The 17,959-nt window shown below is 37.6% G+C and overlaps 1 protein-coding gene and 1 long non-coding RNA gene across 5 annotated transcripts in view; one reads left to right on the forward strand and one right to left on the reverse strand.

Annotated features, from left to right (window-relative positions):
* LOC142330084 (uncharacterized) overlaps positions 1–17,959 on the forward strand; it is a 249,826-nt gene that overhangs the window by 228,774 nt on the left and 3,093 nt on the right. For all 3 annotated transcript variants that reach the window (XM_075375140.1, XM_075375139.1, XM_075375138.1), the window contains exon 5: positions 13,596–13,667. In XM_075375140.1, coding sequence (XP_075231255.1) covers positions 13,596–13,667 — 72 coding nt within the window. The remainder of the gene's footprint in view (positions 1–13,595; positions 13,668–17,959) is intronic.
* LOC142330087 (uncharacterized) overlaps positions 1–17,959 on the reverse strand; it is a 166,510-nt gene that overhangs the window by 143,856 nt on the left and 4,695 nt on the right. For both annotated transcript variants that reach the window (XR_012757676.1, XR_012757677.1), the window contains exon 2: positions 1,714–1,845. This is a non-coding gene — a long non-coding RNA (uncharacterized LOC142330087). The remainder of the gene's footprint in view (positions 1–1,713; positions 1,846–17,959) is intronic.

Genomic DNA, 17,959 nt, shown 5'->3' on the forward strand with positions numbered 1-17,959 from the left:
TTAGGTAACTGACAGCTATTAATAAATCTAAAAAAGTAAAAAAAAAAATAAAATCATCCATTTTTCATTTAACTAATCTCTGAGGCCATGACTTGAGTTGCTATTTTAAAACTAGTTACATTTTAGGGGAATTAATAACTTTGACTTTACTTGATAAGTACTTAATTACCCAATTGTATTACTGTACAGCCACCTGTCAGAAAACAGAGTCCTCAGACTGGTCTACACAGTAGCCCCCTTTCCTTTTAATTCATCACAGCAACAGTATGCATACAGAATCTAAATTAAGACAAAATATATCAAGGACAACAGAAAACAGGAATGATTAAATAGGATGATGATGAGGAATCATAACATGACAAACAGCCTACTCAGAAGACTAGCTCTCAAACGTCCCCCTCTAGAAATAGGGCACCTGTCCCACCAGCAATTCCTCAGGAAATCAGGCCACTTAGAATTTGAGCAACATTTTACACTAACTGGCTTAACATTTATCTTTTAAAAGGTATGTAATAACACTATTAGTCAGTCGTACAAAAATGGATACCCTGTAATTTCAGCCTCCATGGTGAATTTTTTTTATATATTTCATAATGTTTGTGTGGAGTTTAAAATGAAGTCCTTTGTGTGTGTGCTTGTGCGCGCACATGGAACGTCAAGGTAATGTTAGTAGATCTGTGGTTTACATCTTTGAGATGACTTGCAAATATTGACTTATGTTGCTAAGGAGGGCACTTTTAAGTGTTCATTGAGGTTTTTGAAACTGTCCCTCATTTGTCCAAACCAGTCCTGTATTTTAAAAAATTGGTTCAGTTTATCATTAAAAAGTACAGTATATATATATTTACAAAATTTTATATCTAATCTCTATATTGAAAAACATAATATATATTGCTGTCAAACATTGCAAATAATTCTAAGAACTGCTTCTATAAAATTACTGTTTTACTACTTTACCTGAAAGAAATTTTTTTTTGGTAAGCTGTAAAAAGAATCTCTTATGTTTGAATCAATCTTTCTGTGAAAAGCTAAGAAAAGCTACAAAAGTCAATGGTCAATGATTACATAAAGCAGAATGTAATATATTATCCTACAAAAAAATGTTTGTGTGTTACAAAAAATGTTTGTGTCTGTTAGAGAATTTGATCACTCGCTAATTCAAACCAATATGTTTTAATACCATTTGCTAAATGTCAAGGTAAAGAATGGAGAAAGGGAGGATTGAACAAGAATAAATGATTTTAGTGTGAGATGAGATTTTAGTTTATTATATATATATATATATATATATATATCCACTTTTATTGTTTGCAGAATTATTCAGCAGTGAAACTAAAAAAGTGGCACTAGGCCTATTTTGAAGTAAATATAATCTGTAATCACTGAAATCTTCAGATATACTCATACTCAACAAACAACTCAAGATTTCAAGATCAAAATTGCATAAAAAATATGAACAAATAGATAACTGGCAAACGAGCTGAGCTATTCATAATTTTTTTACAATACTATCCTTACTTTAACAAATATTACAGCAGTGGTGACCTCATTTCCTTTTCTCTATACTACCATAACACTTAAAAATATTACATTAATATTGACATAACTGTTTCTTTTATCTAAGCTATTCAGAAGTATAACTAGTACAGAAACCAGGATAACAGTCACCTTGACCAGAATCAGCATAATTTATTAAAAATTGAACTTACTTACCGGCATAAAGACATACCGATCTCCGCAAAATCAAATAAGCAGGTAAGAGAAGAAAATGAAGAAAGGTGAGCAGCAATTCAAAAAGTAATAATACAAGGATGTAATCTCTCTCAGCAATAACTCCTATGTAACCTAGGAGAAAAAATAAAAGTATTTTGATTACCAGATACATTTTTCTTTAAGCAGAAATCAAAAATTAATTATAAAATAATTTGAAAGGCATAATTTATTGGGAAAAAATAAATTCATTTTTAAAATAAAAATTATGAAATGCAATAGAAAGGAGGATAATGATGAATTAAAATTAAGATAAAGGGTCACATATATAAAATTTGTAGAACTTTGTTAAGTAGGAAGTAAAATAACAAAAGTTGGATGAAATAAAGTAGAGATCAAAAGCTTACTGGCATAAAAAGAGTAAAACGCAATAAAAAGTCTGATAGTATTAAATATGGAATGAAGAATTAGAATATTCTTAAAATATTTATATGGAGATTAGTAATTATGGTGGCAAAGGATAGTTAATAGGAAAAGTAGAAAGAAAAAGAATAAAGGCCTTTGAAATATGGTATGACAAAAGGTTTTGAAAATTAGTTGGGTTGATAAAGAGTAAAATGAAGAGATCTTAAGACAAACAACTGATGAGACAAACTTCTAAGGCAGAATTTTGTGAAGAATAAAAATAGACTGATAGGTCATATTTTAAGACAACCATGTTTAGTTAATTTGGATATGAAATTTTACGTAAAATTAAAAGCTGTAAAGCAAGCAAAAGAGTGAAATATTTAAATTATAGGTGAGGATGTAGGATGTAATTACGTTAAGTTAAAAGACTAACAAAGGAAAGAAAGGAATTGAAAAACACAACATATCAGTCAAATGACTGATGATTCAAGAAAGAGCAGGAAAACATGTTTGATTGTTTGATGTAGACTAGTATTTTTCTAATTCTAGTTTCTCTTAATTAGGACATACAGAAAGTACATCACTGATATTACCTAATTCTCAGCATAAATGTTCAGAAGCAAAGAGTCTAAAAAAAAGTAAACAAATTTAAAATGCTTGATGAAAAGTTTTCAGATTAACTTGTTTTATTACATCGAATATCACAACAGTAAATGAATAGAAACAAGTATAAGACTGAATTAGATACTAAAAATACAAAATATTTAGCTAGATATATTTACAAAATGTTTATAGGTGCAGCACTGTAAAGCACACAATGTATTTTATTACAGCTACTTGCTGAATTATGAATTTAGCAAGTAGCTGAATTTTTATTATAAGAATAAGCCATCTGTGCCTGCTTAACACTGAGTTCACTCAATCTTCAACATCAGAATACATCAAAAGTTGCCAAGCAGAAAACGAGAGTAAACAGAGTACTAACAACTTTTTAAGAGACAAATTTTTTATAAAACGAAAAATACATTTTCTGGAATACATTTTCTTCTTCTTACACACAGGCTTATGCCTGTTCTTAACTGATAATGAGCTATTACCATCTTATATTCGTTCTAACGTCTCTCCTTACAGATGGCTGATAATTTTGTATTTTGTATCAGAATCTTATTATAAAATTCAGGATTATTACATAATATGATAAAATTTATATTCTCTCCAGGTGTTCTTTCCATCAACTGCGGTAATGTATATGTATAGTCAGTCATATATATGTATATCAAGATTCATGATATATGTACAATTTTTAAAGTTATGCTAGTTAAAATACATACTATTTATTTTTTGTTTTTAAATGATACTTGCTAAGTTTTGCTATGGGCTTTTACGTAATGAGAATGAAATTACGCAATAAAACTTTTTATGGCAAGATCTAAAACATAATCTTTTAAATTAGACTCTAGCCTGGTAACTGCTACACAAATTAACTTGGCTGATTATTATTTCAAAATTTTCGCTTACTTATGTACAGTATTCTGAATAATTATTTACGTTTTCTGTAAAAGCCTCTGACTTAATAATTATTGCTTCAAGTATTTTATTTGTAATTAGTGGATGCTCCTTTGTTTTATAAAAGCACATCAACTGTCAATCCATTAGCCAGATAAATAAGAAAACAAATCAGACTTTTCTTCCTCATTCTTACTCATCTTAAACATGCTGTTGTTTAAAGAATTTATTACTAATTGTTAGTAAATACATGAAAAGTTATATTAATTTGATGCATATTATTTTGTCTGGCTATTACATCAATATTATTCAGACGAGTGTGCTTCTTAGAGGAAAGAAATATGTTGTATCATTTAAGGTAAACTGAAAAACTAAGATCGTGTTTGGGTATTAATGGAGCCTTAGCTTTGTACAAAAGCTGGTTGTTACATTGGTGAACGTGTCAACCATATACTTAAATATTAATTTATATTTTCTAAGTGATGACATCATCACACGTAATCAATATTTGCAACATTTGTAGTTAGTTAAATATAACTGAAAAGTAAACATTTTTTTAATATTATCAACACCTAAACTTGAAGCACGTACGGGATATGGAAATGGAATTTGTAGCATATGAAAAATGCCATGCCTGAGTGGAATTTGAATCCTGGATCTGTGGATAAAAGGCTGAGACACTATCACTCCACCATGGAGATCAGGAATTATAGTGGTTTAGACATAACAATACAATACAATCAAAAGATAATACATTATATTTAACTGAGGAAATTCAAAAGCCATGTAATAACTGGGGATAAAATGGAGAAGCATGCTGATGAGTGTGTACAAAAGATTTATGATATAATGATAGCAACAGAGAATTGGTTTTGGACAGAGATGAAGAATCACTAGGTTCTCCTTTCAACGCTAAGAATAAGTTTTCTGAATACAGATATGGACAATAAGATATTATCATTTTATCATCATATTTTCTACTTTATATTTGTACTCTGATCTTTTGTGATGTCCTCCTAAAAAATGTTCTTTACCTCCTCTTCCTCAAGCTTCTCTGAATTCTACCATTTCATCTGACACCTTTTCTTCAAGTTTCTAAATCCCAATCTACATTTCATTATCACTAAATTACAGTCGTTATCAATGTCTGCTCCTGGATATGCTTACAGTTGACGGGTTGATTTCTAAATCTTTGCTTAAATGTGATATAATCTATCTAATACCTTGCAGTAATGCACAATTTTTCCATGTGTATATTCTTCTATTATGATTTTTAAACTGGGTGTTGACAATCACTAATTTATACTTCGTGCGAAACTCAATAAGTCGGTCCGCTCTTTCATTTCTTTTACCTAGCTCGTATTCATCCATAATACTTCCTTCCTTGCCTTTTCCGAAGCTTGCATTCCAATCTCTCACTGTTATTAAATTTTCATCTCCTTTATGTGTTTAACTGCTTCGTTAATTTCTTCGTATACACACTTTATCTCATCATCATCATGGGCACTTGTAAGCATGTAGATGTTAACAATCATTGTCAGCTTAGGTTTTGATTTTATCCTTATTACAATGATTCTATCACTAAGCTTTTTGATATACTCTACTCCTCTCTTCATTTCTTGTTCATTAAGAAACCTACTCCTGCCTGTCTTTTATTTGATGCTGAATTAATTACTCTAAAATCACCTGACCAAAAGTCACTTTCCTCTTCCAACTGAACCTCACTAATTTCTACTACACCTACATTTAACCTATCCATTTCACTCTTTAAATTTTCTAACTTATCAACCTTTTTTAGACTTTTAACATTCAGACTCGTAGAATGTTATTTTTTAATTTTTTGGTGACCCCTTCCTTAGCAGTCCCACTCAGATAACTGAATGGGGAACTAGTTTACCTCAAGAATATCGCGGTCACCTGCAGGTACGACTTTTTCTAACGATTAAGGACATGGATTCATACCACCATTAGAGCTGGCGATGTGGCGGTTACGGTTGAAGTTATTTGCAGATGTAACGGAGGCATTTCGCTGTCCACATGCCCCCCGCGATGGCAAGCATGTAGTTAAGGTGCCCGTGTTTTTCGGGGCATGGGAGCCCTGAAAACCTCGGTGTGTGAGGGCCTGGAGTCAGTGCAGAGACTGCGCATCCGCTCTCTGGCAAGTCATATGCCGGTTCCACCGGAGTACCGGAACGGACCTCCAGGGTTGGTAGCCCTGGAGTGGGGTGCACCCCGGCGGCTAGCCTTACTACAGAAGGGATCGTTCTAACATGCAAGTTGAACAATCAAACGTGGCAGAGGGTTCACGTAAACACCCTCGCCTGAGGCAAAACGGAGAAAGAGCGCGGAATCAAGGAAAATTGAAGTTGAGGCTAGGAAAAGCTTGCAAAAAGCTTTCTTCAAGAGCAACGTTCCGAAGCCGAAATATTTAATAATTACAAAGGAAGACGGTAATTTCTCGAGGGTGAGTCCCTTCCTCATCGCTCGAGAAATAAATAAATGTGCTGGAGGCCCTGTTAAAGAAATCAGAAAAACGTTCACGGGACTTCATGTAGAGACTGTAAATGATACACAGTCTCAGAAGATCCTAGGGCTGAAAAAAATAGAATTGGCTGTACGTGTTGATCCCCATGGTACACTTAACACCTCAAGGGGTGTTGTGGTCTGTCGGGATCGCTTAAACTGTTCAGAGCAAGAAATTGTTGAAGAACTAGCAGCACAAGGAGAATAGAGTATAGTGTTGAGATGCTGAAAGAAGGACTTCGCCATTCCTTCAGCATCTCATGCTCTCACATTTAACCGGCCTACTTTGCCGGAGAAAGTTAGAGCGGGAATACATCGATTGGATGTGCGGGCATTTGTCCCACAGCCAATGAGATGCTTCAAGTGTCAACGTTTTGGCCATACCGCTGTAAGATGTGAGCGACCGCAAATATGCGTGTGCGGCGATATGCGGTGCATGAGGGAGAGCCGTGTAAAGAGCCTCCTACATGCATCAATTGTAAAGGACAGCATTCATGTAGATCCAGGAATTGTCCTGTCTACAAAGACGAGGTAGCTGTGCAGGAAGTTAAAACTCTGCAAAAGGTTAGCTACTTCGAAGCAAAGAAGATTGTAAATGCCCGCAAACCTAGAACAACAACAACCTATGCTCAGGCTGCGGCTGCTGTTCCTGCTTCTGCTCCAGTTGCTGTTGATGAGAATGTAATCATCAAAAAACTTGCACCTACTTTGGCTGGCTTAATTGAAAGGATCATTAAAAATAAAATGAAGCCTTTCAGCAGTAAAGAAGCTGTTAAACCAAAAATAATTGTACAGCCTCCTGAAGACATATCTCCGAAACAGAAAGTTGCTCCAGTACAGAAAAAAAAGACGCTAAACCTGAAATCCAAGTCCGTCTTAGTGAGATTCTAGTTGATGAAAAGAAAGTAACAGCTACAGAGTCTGTTATGGAGGCCCCCAAGCCTCCTGTAGCTGAGGTGGCCCCTAATACGTAGCCATATTAACATAGACCAGAGCTACCACCGAAGCGGCTGTTCTAAATACAAACCTACAAGCGGTCGCCATTAGAATGAAGCGTCCGCTTCAGGTCACTGTCTGCAGCATATACTTACCGAATTTTGATTGGAAGGAGGATGACATAGCGCGATTAGTATCTGAGTTTCCCCCATCTGTCTTATTGGTGCGTGATTTTAATGCTCATAATTCTCTTTGGGGATCGGATCGAGTAGATCCCCGCGGAAGAAATTGGAAAGGTTCTTGATGAATTCTGAACTTATTCTTTTAAACGACGGGTCAGGAACCTTTTTCAATGCCAGAAATGGATCGACGTCCTGTATAGATCTTGCACTTATAAGCGGATCGATAACACAGAGGTACAGCTTCCATGTTTTAGATGATTTGCATGGAAGCGATCATTTCCCGGTGCAAATTGTAACTGATGTTACAAGGAAAATATATCCCATCTTTAAAATACGGTTGTTTGAAAAGGCAGATTGGACGAGCTTCACAGCTAGAACGATACTCCCTGAAACAACTGGAGTTATCGAGGACGATGTCGACGCTATAACAAATGCGATACTTGTGTCGGCATCGAGATTCATTCCCAAAACATCTTTCTTTTGTTCCCAACAACATCGATTCTTCCCAACAACTTACAAAACGACCCGTTCCATTGTGGAACGATGAAATAAGTGAAGCTATTAAAAGAAAGAAAAGAGCGTATAACGCCCTTAAGAAACGTCCTACCTTAGAAAATCTTATTGCCTTTAAAAAATACAGGGCGTATGCAAAACGTCTCATGATAGACTCGAAAAAACGATCCTGGCAGCAATACGTGTCATCGATCGACAGAACCACTACTGCATCAGATGTTTGGAAGAAAGTGAAGGCGATTTGTGGGCGTAAAAATTTTGCACCCATAACTAGCCTTCAAGATGAAAACGAAATTAAGGACACTCCAGACGAAATCGCAGAGTTATTATCCATTCACTTCGAGAAAGACAGCAAAACGGCTAACTACGAACAAGATTTTCGAGCGAAAAAAGAACTTGTAGGTCTACTAAATTTCCGTACTGAGTATAATTACTCATATAATGTACCATTTAAAATAGAAGAATTCATGAAAGCGTTGGAGAAAGCAGGCAACACAGCTGCTGGTCCGGATGAAATCTATTATAATATGATCAGGCAGCTGAATGAATACCACTGCAAAAGGCAGACTATTAGAACTGTATAATCAAATATGGCGGGGTGGAATGTACCCGCAGCAGTGGAAAAAAGCTCATGTTGTTCCAGTACCAAATAAAAATAAAAATTTAACAGATCCCAATAGCTATCGTCCTATCTCCTTGACGTGCGCTATGGGAAAAATACTCGAATAAATGATTAATAATCGACTCGTCTGGGTTTTAGAAAAAGAAAATCTGATATCACCATATCAAGCAGGTTTTCGACAATACCACTCTACCACCGATCAAATGATCAACTTAGAGAATATTGTATATAACAGCTTTATTACAAGAAAACATTGTGTCAGAGTCTTCTTTGATCTTCAGAAGGCTTTCGATATGACCTGACGACATGGAATAATGCTCCAGATACATGAATGGGGCATTCGTGGCAATCTGCCAGTACTGCTCAGCAACTATATGAATGACCGTACCTTCCAAGTACGTGTCAACAATGAATATTCATCTGAAAGAATCTTGGAAAATGGCATACCACAAGGTTCGCCGTTGATCGGTACCTTGTTTACCATCGCCATTAATAAATTAATATTAGCCATTCCAGTAGAAATCAGCAAAAGCGTCTATGTTGATGATTTGGCAATTGTGTATGCCAGCAACAAGACTGCTATGGTGAAGTACAAATTGCAACGGGCGATCAACGCTCTAAATGAAGTTGCGAGGAATAATGGATTGCAATTTTCACCAGAAAAAACGTGTTGTGTACGCTTCTGTAGGAAGAGAATTCCTCATCAAAGTCCTATGTTGAGAATTGGCAATGATCCAATACAATATAAAGATAACGTGAGATTTTTAGGACTAGTATTGGATAAATCCCTTACGTGGGGACTACACATACAAGAGTTGAGTGTTAGCTGCAAGAAAGCCCTAAACATTATTAAATGTTTATCGAACACTAATTGGGGCTCTGATAAAGAGATATTATTGAGATTGTATAAGGCATTGGTTCAATTGAAACTCGACTACGGATGTATTGTATATTCATCCGCTAGGAAGTCGCATTTAAGAAAGTTAGACGTTATTCACAATAGCGGAATAAGATATGCAACAGGCGCTCTTTCCGCACAAGTCCGGCGACTAGTCTAATGTCTGAAGCCGGAATACTGCCACTACATTATAGAAGAGAGATCCTTTTGCTGAGATACGCAGCAAATATATGGGCTTTTCCTGCCCATATAAATAACAAACTTCTTAATAATCATCCTATGGCTGCATTATACGAACATCGCGCTACCTATTCCAGACCAGCCGTAATTAGGTACCACGAATTACGAAGAAAATACGAAATTGCTATTCCGGAGACTCTAGCAATTTCCACAAGAGAAATACCGCCATGGCTCTTGCCAGCGGTAAATACAAGGTTGGATCTCTCTCAGAGAGAAATAAAAAAGAAACCAGCAGTGATCATCCAACAGGAATTTTTGGCAACCGTCAGTAGTTATGAAGAATATATTAGAATTTATACCGACGGTTCTAAAACGGAACATGGTGTTGGATGCTCCATATATGTAAATGGAGAAGCCCATTCTTGGAAATTGCCAGATATGGCCAGTGTTTATACGGCAGAACTTACTGCCATTCAGCAAGCTCTTCGCTACACAGAACACTATTGCGAAGAGAGAGTGCTAATATGTACCGATTCTCTAAGTGCACTTGTTGCAATTCGGAACAAAAACATTAAGGATGTCCTAATTTCAAACATCCTGTCAATTTTGTATGTTCTAAACCAACGAGGACAGCGATGCGTATTTGTATGGACTCCAGGGCATGCTGGTATTACAGGTAATGAAAGCGCAGAGGAAGCTGCCAGAAAGGCAACAGTCTGCGATGATTTGGATGCATTTCCTGTAAGTGGCAGATATTAAAAACTGTCTAACGAACATAGTAAGAAACAAATGGAATACTGATTGAAGGAGTTTAAATACAAAATTAAACTCGGTGAAAACTTCTCTATATAAATGGAAAAGCGACTTTAAGTTGACTCGCCGTGAACAAGTAGCTGTGACCAGACTTAGAATCGGTCACACGCGATTGACAAATTCATATTTGTTAACCGGCGAAGAGAGACCAATGAGCGGTGTTTGCAATAAAACACTTACAATTAAGCATCAAATAGAAGAGTGTACAATATATGAGGACCTTAGAAAGAGGTTCCGTCTAAGAAGTGACATTACTGCTGATCTGGATAATGGAAATGAAGAAAAGATAGTTGCATTTTTACAGGCCAGTAGACTTCTTAGAAGTCTGTAAAAGTTGAAAATTTTTAAAGCTGTGTTAAAGAATCTCTAAGAGGAATTCTTCATGTATATGGGAGCCTCGAAGCGTGGCACGTGTAGTGACGGGAGGTAGCCCTCTTGCCTAGGCCATCCTGGCTCGTCTGCATTCAAGAGCAGTGAGTCGGGGTGTGTCCAATGATGGCATGGGGGACCCTCAAGGGGAAACTGAGGGCGCGAGGATATGGGTAAGCGCAATGGATGCCTGTAGCCTGCTTATAAGGAGTCAACTGCCACGGCATCCTGGCGCGACTAATACACTGCTTCACGGCGGTTCTGGTCGCCCCGAGGGTGCTTAAACAAATTAATAAACGAGACAGGTAGAATAATGATATGGTATTGTATAGACATATATTTTTAATTACACGTTCATTGAAATTTTTATCTCAATTTTTAATATCGGGGCCCTTTACACCCCGTAAGTGTTGCGTTTGTCTTAGTTGTTTTAATGTTTCAGTGTAGTTTGTGCTTTTAAATAAAATGTAAGGGGCCTTTACACCCTTACATATGATGATCCTGATGGTGACATTAATTTCTTTCTAAGAATGTGACGAGGGCTAATGACCTTAGTAGTCGATGGCCGTAAAAATTCAAGAAAAAAAAATCTTATACTGTTATTATTATTAGATAATTTTTATATTAAATGAAATATTTACTAATAATGGCTTATTACAATTTATTTTACATTAATAATACTAAAAATGATAAAATTTATTTAATGTAAAGATTGTTTAATAATAATAGCAGCATAAAATTTTTATAAATTTTTCGTTTTTTTATCATTTAAAATAATCATTTATTTATTGACCTAGAAGATGAAACATACTTTTCTATTCTAATTTTTATCATAAATTGTTTTTTTTTTTTAATTATCTGACGAAATAGTGATCACTACGAAAGCACATACAAAAACCAAAATATTAAAAGCAGTAAGTTTTATAATTTGTATTACTGATAATAATTTGTTATTAACTGCTATGATGGTTAATATCAAATTCATAAACACTGTACATATATAATACGTGTTCATATACGTTTCAGTAAACATTTTCATAAAAGTTATATCATTCTGTAACAACTATTCTCTTTTTTTTAATCTTATTAAGCACCCACGGGGCAACTGGTCCTCGCCGTTAGGCTTTAACACAGTCGCTCCAGTGTGCCGTGGCAGCGTTTGCCCCCCTGTCTTGCCCTCCTCTAGGGCTTCCCTCCGGGGTCCCACAAGCTTCATCAAGATGCAGTAGCCATCCCTTCTGGACGACCACTGCACCCTTCGGCTAGTGGGCTGCCCGTCCCCTCCCTACTCTAGGTTGCTGTACCCGCGTTGCACAGGCACAGCAAACCACCGCGGGGCCCCCCTCTCACACCTGAGGGTCCCAGATGCATCCTCGGAGCACCCCGACTAACCTCCATTCTTGAATATGGAGGAGCCAGAGTGACCTCTGGAATCAGGCTGCCTCCCTGGCCCTACGCGGCGACCACGATTCGCCCCCCCCCCCTTTTTTCCCCCCCATTCAGTTAACACACTATCATTATGCAAGCTCATGCACGGAGCCCATTTGTCTCATTACACCAAGATTACATTGCCGCATCACGGCCATTTTTTACTACTAGTACGGTTGTGAGATTCATCCTAGTGCATATCACATCAGAAACCCGATTCCAAGATTCCATCCAATACATAGCTCACAACCACCACATTACAAAATTATTTGAATACATAATCTATACCGACAGTCATAACTTGGGAGCGCGTCTGCCCGACTCGCGTCAATACAATAAGAGACAAATATACTTACACCTAACAATGAATTCTCAGCATGAAGATCCTATGAAACTAACACAGATGACACATATTCATTTAACAACCGACAAAGAAAGCACACCCTACCGGCACCATTTATTCGGCAACTAGACATTAAGGCATACAACAGATATTTGCAACAAAGGCCCCGGCCATAAGTAGCAACGACCGGCCCGTATCACCCAGCGTGATTGACATATTATTCATACCAATGGTTTATGTCTTGTGAGTACATCCGTACTGCTCACAACCGCACAAAAGAAAAAAACACTTACATCTAATATTACAAGAAATTCAAATAACGGATATTTATTTAACGACTAACATTAAGACACACAGAGAATTATTGGTACTACAGCCTCAGAGGTAAGGAGCATCCTCTGGCCCGTATCACCAAGCATGTTTGACATAATGTTTATGCCTTGGGAGTGCGCCTGCACTGCTCACGTCCGCACAAAAAACACTTACCTCTAATGTTACAAAGAAATACACATTTTAGCTCATCGATGATACACATATTCATACCAGCGACCCATATCATCTCCACCCTCGCACATCACCAGTACCTCCTTGTGTGGTAGTAGGGTACAGAGTAGCAAAATCCTATTGAACTATTACAAATGACATATATTTATTTAACAACTAACATTAAGAAACACAGTAAAATTATTGTTACTACAGACTCAGTAGTAGGGAGCATCGTCTGGCCCGTGTCTTCGGGCATGGTTGGTCACCGGTCTCTCAGCGCCTCCTCTATCCTTCTCTGTTCCTCTTCCTTGTCCCGTAATATCCGGGCGTTCCTTCTGCAGCCTTCTCCTTGCCATCATGACTGTTGACCTCAACGCCGCGATTTCATCGCTCCACCATGTAACAACTATTTATATTGTATTATCCTTACCTATTTCCATCAGTGTTACTATTTCATATAAATATTTTTATATATTAATGTGAACTATATAACTAGTTATTTTTTTTCATAAATTATGCATAAGCGATGCTGATCTAATCTTTACTTGATCTTCAATGCAAATTCCAGGGCAGTGTCTTTTGATACCGTGGAATAGTAGTTTATTATCCGTTCCTAACAAGATCCCATCAATATATCTAATATAATGATTTGAATAAAATGTTTATTTATTGTTTCAGTACTGCAATACGAACCAAATCATGCAACTGCCAAAGAATTTTATCCACTAATTCTTGAAAAAATTATACAAGGTAAGAAAAAAATAAATGAAAAAATTACTAACTGTATAATTCAAATACTCAAACTGTATATTTTTTATATATACAAAGGATAATGTTAAGAGTTGTTTATAGTTTTGATACTGATACAATGACCAAAACAAGGAGTTTAAATAAAAGTTTCATCTGTATAAAAAAAATTATAGAGATAAAATTTTCTCTATTAGATCTACCTTACATTATAATTTAACAGCCACTTTTACATACCAACATAAAGCAATGTTATTTCAACGTAAGTGAAATGGACCTAGAACTTTGTCAATATTTATAAATATCTTATTTAGTAGGTAATCGGTAATTTTCTTTTAGTTAGGCGTTTTTGAATGTTTCCTTCACTTTATGAATCAAATCTTACTAATTTTGGGTTGAGAAAAATAAATATGACAAAGAAAAATTCTTATTAGCTCTAGTTTCTGTGATATACAATAGGTGCAGGTATTTTATTTTACTGGATTAAGAGAAAACGATACATTTTAATCACATATACCAACAACATACATAGTCCATTAGACATTTTTTTACATTCTGAGAATTCGTAATTGATGGAGGAATCCCTGGCAGTTGGCAGGGTCTGAAGAGAATCATGTGGTGGCTTCATGAGATTGTTGTCTTTTGGCTTTCCTCTTGTGAGTTCCGGAGCACACCTACCAAAAACCAGCAGTAATTCGCAAGCACTGCTTCATTTCAATTGCCCTGATATCTTTGTTCCATTACAAAAATATCCTGATGGAATCTTTCTCCATGTTCATCACTGACAACTTCAGAACTAGGAGGAAAAGTTCTGGTGTGAATGGAGAAAATGTATTTTAAGGGACATGTTGCATCTGAGTTAGTGGTATTTTTACAGAAGTACTGTCACAAACTGATTGTAGTTTTCATCTCTTTTGTTGTCATGAATGACTCCTTTTAAGGCTTCCCAAGCTTCCTTTTCTTCCCTCTCCAAAATTCAGTCAAATGCAGGATCATTTACAAGTTGTCGAACTCATAGCCCAACAAAAATTCCTTCCTTAACTTTTGCATCACTTAATGTAGGCAATTTGTCTCTTAAGTACTTAAATGCCTGTCTTTCTCAGTTCATATGTTTGACAAAATTTTTCACCAAGCCCAGCTTTATATGAAAGGGTGGAAAAACATCTTTTGGATCCATGAGAGGCTCAGCAAATATATTTTTCTTGTTTGAATATAATGTGATTTTCTATCCCTACTGTCCCACATACATAAAAAGCAGCAATATTTTGTGTACCCCATTTGCATTCATAATAGCACAGAAATGACTTTTAGATTGCCACAGATCTTCCACTTTTCAGGATATTTGATTGAATCTAGAAGGATTTCCATGTTTCCATAAGTCTCCTTCATTTCAACTCCATCACCAACAAGAATAGAAGGAAGATGGTTGTAGTGGTGATGTAATACAGCTTTCAAACTATCAGTTTGAATCACGATTCATATTTAAACATTTCATCAAGCCATTAACATCACAGAAAACAAGATTGTTTTTTTTTAAAAAAAGAAAGCAGATTCCTATTATGTTTATACTTTCTTTTTTCCTGTTTAGCCTCCGGGAATTACCGTTCAGGTATTATTTCAGAGGATGAATGAGGATCATATGTATGAACGTAAATGAAGTGTAGTCCTGTACAGTCTCAGTTTGACCATTCCTGTGATGTGTGGTTAATTGAAACCCAACCACCAAAGAACATTGGTATCCATGATGTAGTATTCAAATCTGAATAAGAGTTAATATAAAAGCCTTTACTAGGACTTGAACGCTGGAACTCTTGACTTCCAAATCAGCTGATTTGGGAAGATACATTCACTACCAGAGATGATGTCTATACTGTGAGATCCTGACATCACGTTGGAGAAGATTCCATTGCTGTACTCTTGACCCTAGAAGTTCTGCCTTCTTCGACAAATGAAGGTCTCGAATGAGATCACTCAATCACACCTGACTCAGTCTGTGCAGTTTATCATCTTTTTCATCAAAATTAGAGTCATGGGTTGTGGAAAGTTTGTTGGGTTCTTCTTCCACACAGTCTTCATTTTCTACTTCAAACTCATAATTTTGGGATAGAGTAGGAACTGGTATCTAACTGTGGAATATGTCAAATAGCAAATAGAAGATTAGGGTGTATTGAACTGTTCCTCTTTTCTTTATTGACAATTCTGCCTTTATAGGTGGAGTCAAGCAGAAATAGCAGTTGTCTGAATGGTTTTGGCTCTCACCAAACCATAAGAACAGCAAAAGCCATACATCATTTTTTTATTTTTCAGCCATTCTCGTAGTATAACTGAACAACAGTTGCAACATATATGTGGAGCCCATGACATATCCTGGTCCCCCCTCTTTTTTTTTAATAGAGGGGAAGAATATCATTTAAGTACAATGTCAGGCTTGCTAACGGGTTCTACAAGATGTTATTGAGTGCTTATGTGTGCATGCGCCCTGAAGACTAAACCTCCACCTCTGATATACCTTCCCCTTTCTGGAAACTGCTGTGAGGTATTACTTCAGAAAGAGGGAGGAACTTACCTTCCTACACCAGGCATCAGAGTGACCACAGGTTCACCACATCCAGGTCACTTCGACAGGTTGAGGAGGCCCCGTAGACGCTCACCCACAGCCCTGTTATCCGCACCAGTGCTCTCAGGCGGCTATCTGCTTTCTTGCTTCTTCCTCCATCCAGAGCATCTCCATAACTATTCTGGAATACCTAAACACAGCAAGCCAGTGCTCTTCTTTGGTTAGCCTGGAATCCATAAGTCCATCGGGCGGGAACATAACCTTCGTATCCAGGAGTACTTCAAGTTATTTATTTTTTTCTAATTAGCTCCAGAAAGCAGAGCTTATCTTCCTGCTATAAGCATTGTTGTAACCACGGGTTCATCGCATCCAGGCAATCCTCCACATAGTCGGGAAGCCTCCTAGACACTCACCCGTGGGTGACTCATCCAACGAGTTATGGGGGCCTCGCAATCCATCTGCTAATATCACGAATTATCCTGTTGGTCCAACTGCCCTAAGTCCCCTGTTCCCACCTCTCCTGCCATGTCCTGAAAGTGTCCTCCTCCGTCGCCGCCTTCGCCATCTTCCTATCCGCAAGGGTCAAGCCACCAGACTCGCGCATTCTGACCCGTAATGCAACCACAAGATCCACTAGCCAAATATCCGTGATGACCTCGAGCACCACACGTAGACAGCATCTGCTGTGCAGCAGACTCAAGAATCGTGCTATACTTCCGGATCAGATGCCAATATTTCCGCCCCGTTAAGAACCGCAACCTAGGCAACCCCAGTCACAAGCCTTCTCCTCTGTTACCGAGGACCCCTAAAGTTCGGCAGTATGCCCGCAATGAGGCGCAAGGCCCTATTCGCCCGACCGCATGCCTCGAGGACATAGATGCCGAACCCCAGTCCCGCGTCTACCCACATGCCTAAATACTTATTGTAGGTTTGGATCACACATACCTGTTCTCCAACTCCACTAAGATCTTCGGTCTCCGTTTAGCGTAAGAGACTGCAATTATTTCTGTTTCCTCCGGGGCCATACTTAATTCTACTTCGCTCATCCAGTCAGCACCGCCCGATAAGACTCGCGTATTTTATCCTTGACCTCCCTACTGGTATCAGCCTCAACGAAAGCACGGTCGTCCGCGTAGCCCACAATAGCCACTTTAGGGGGCAGAGGAACACAAAATATATCATCGTATGTAACATTCCATAGAGTCGGCCTGAGGACCGATCCCTGGGGTACCCCTCTGCTTACTCCTCGATTTAGAACTCCAACATACACTTCACACACAATACTCCTGTCATTGAGATACAAGCATATGATCCTTTTCAGATACACTGGAACACCGAAGCGATCCATAGCGCGTCTGATCGCACCGTGAACGCAATTAAATGCGTTCCTCACATCAAGTGCGACCAGGACGAACATTCTACCCCTGCAGTTCCGTCGGTTCGCCATTATCCCTACCCCCCGGAAACGCACTTTCATTACAGCATCCAGGGCAGACCTAGATCTACGGAAATCAAATTGCATGTCATTCAGTCCTCCCGCCTCCTCCACAGCACCAGACGACCTCTGTTGGAGAAAGCTCTCCAATATCTTACCAATGGCATCTATCAGTGATAAGGGGCCTGTATGAAGTCCCTAACGCTTCCACCTATTAGGAAACACGTAAACATGTATTAAACACACTCAGAAAAGTCTCAGAATATGCCCGGGCCACCACCTTAACCACCTGGTTTGGCAGCA

The sequence above is a fragment of the Lycorma delicatula genome, chromosome 9 (assembly GCF_047948215.1).
Source record: "Lycorma delicatula isolate Av1 chromosome 9, ASM4794821v1, whole genome shotgun sequence".
NCBI lineage: Eukaryota > Metazoa > Arthropoda > Insecta > Hemiptera > Fulgoridae > Lycorma > Lycorma delicatula.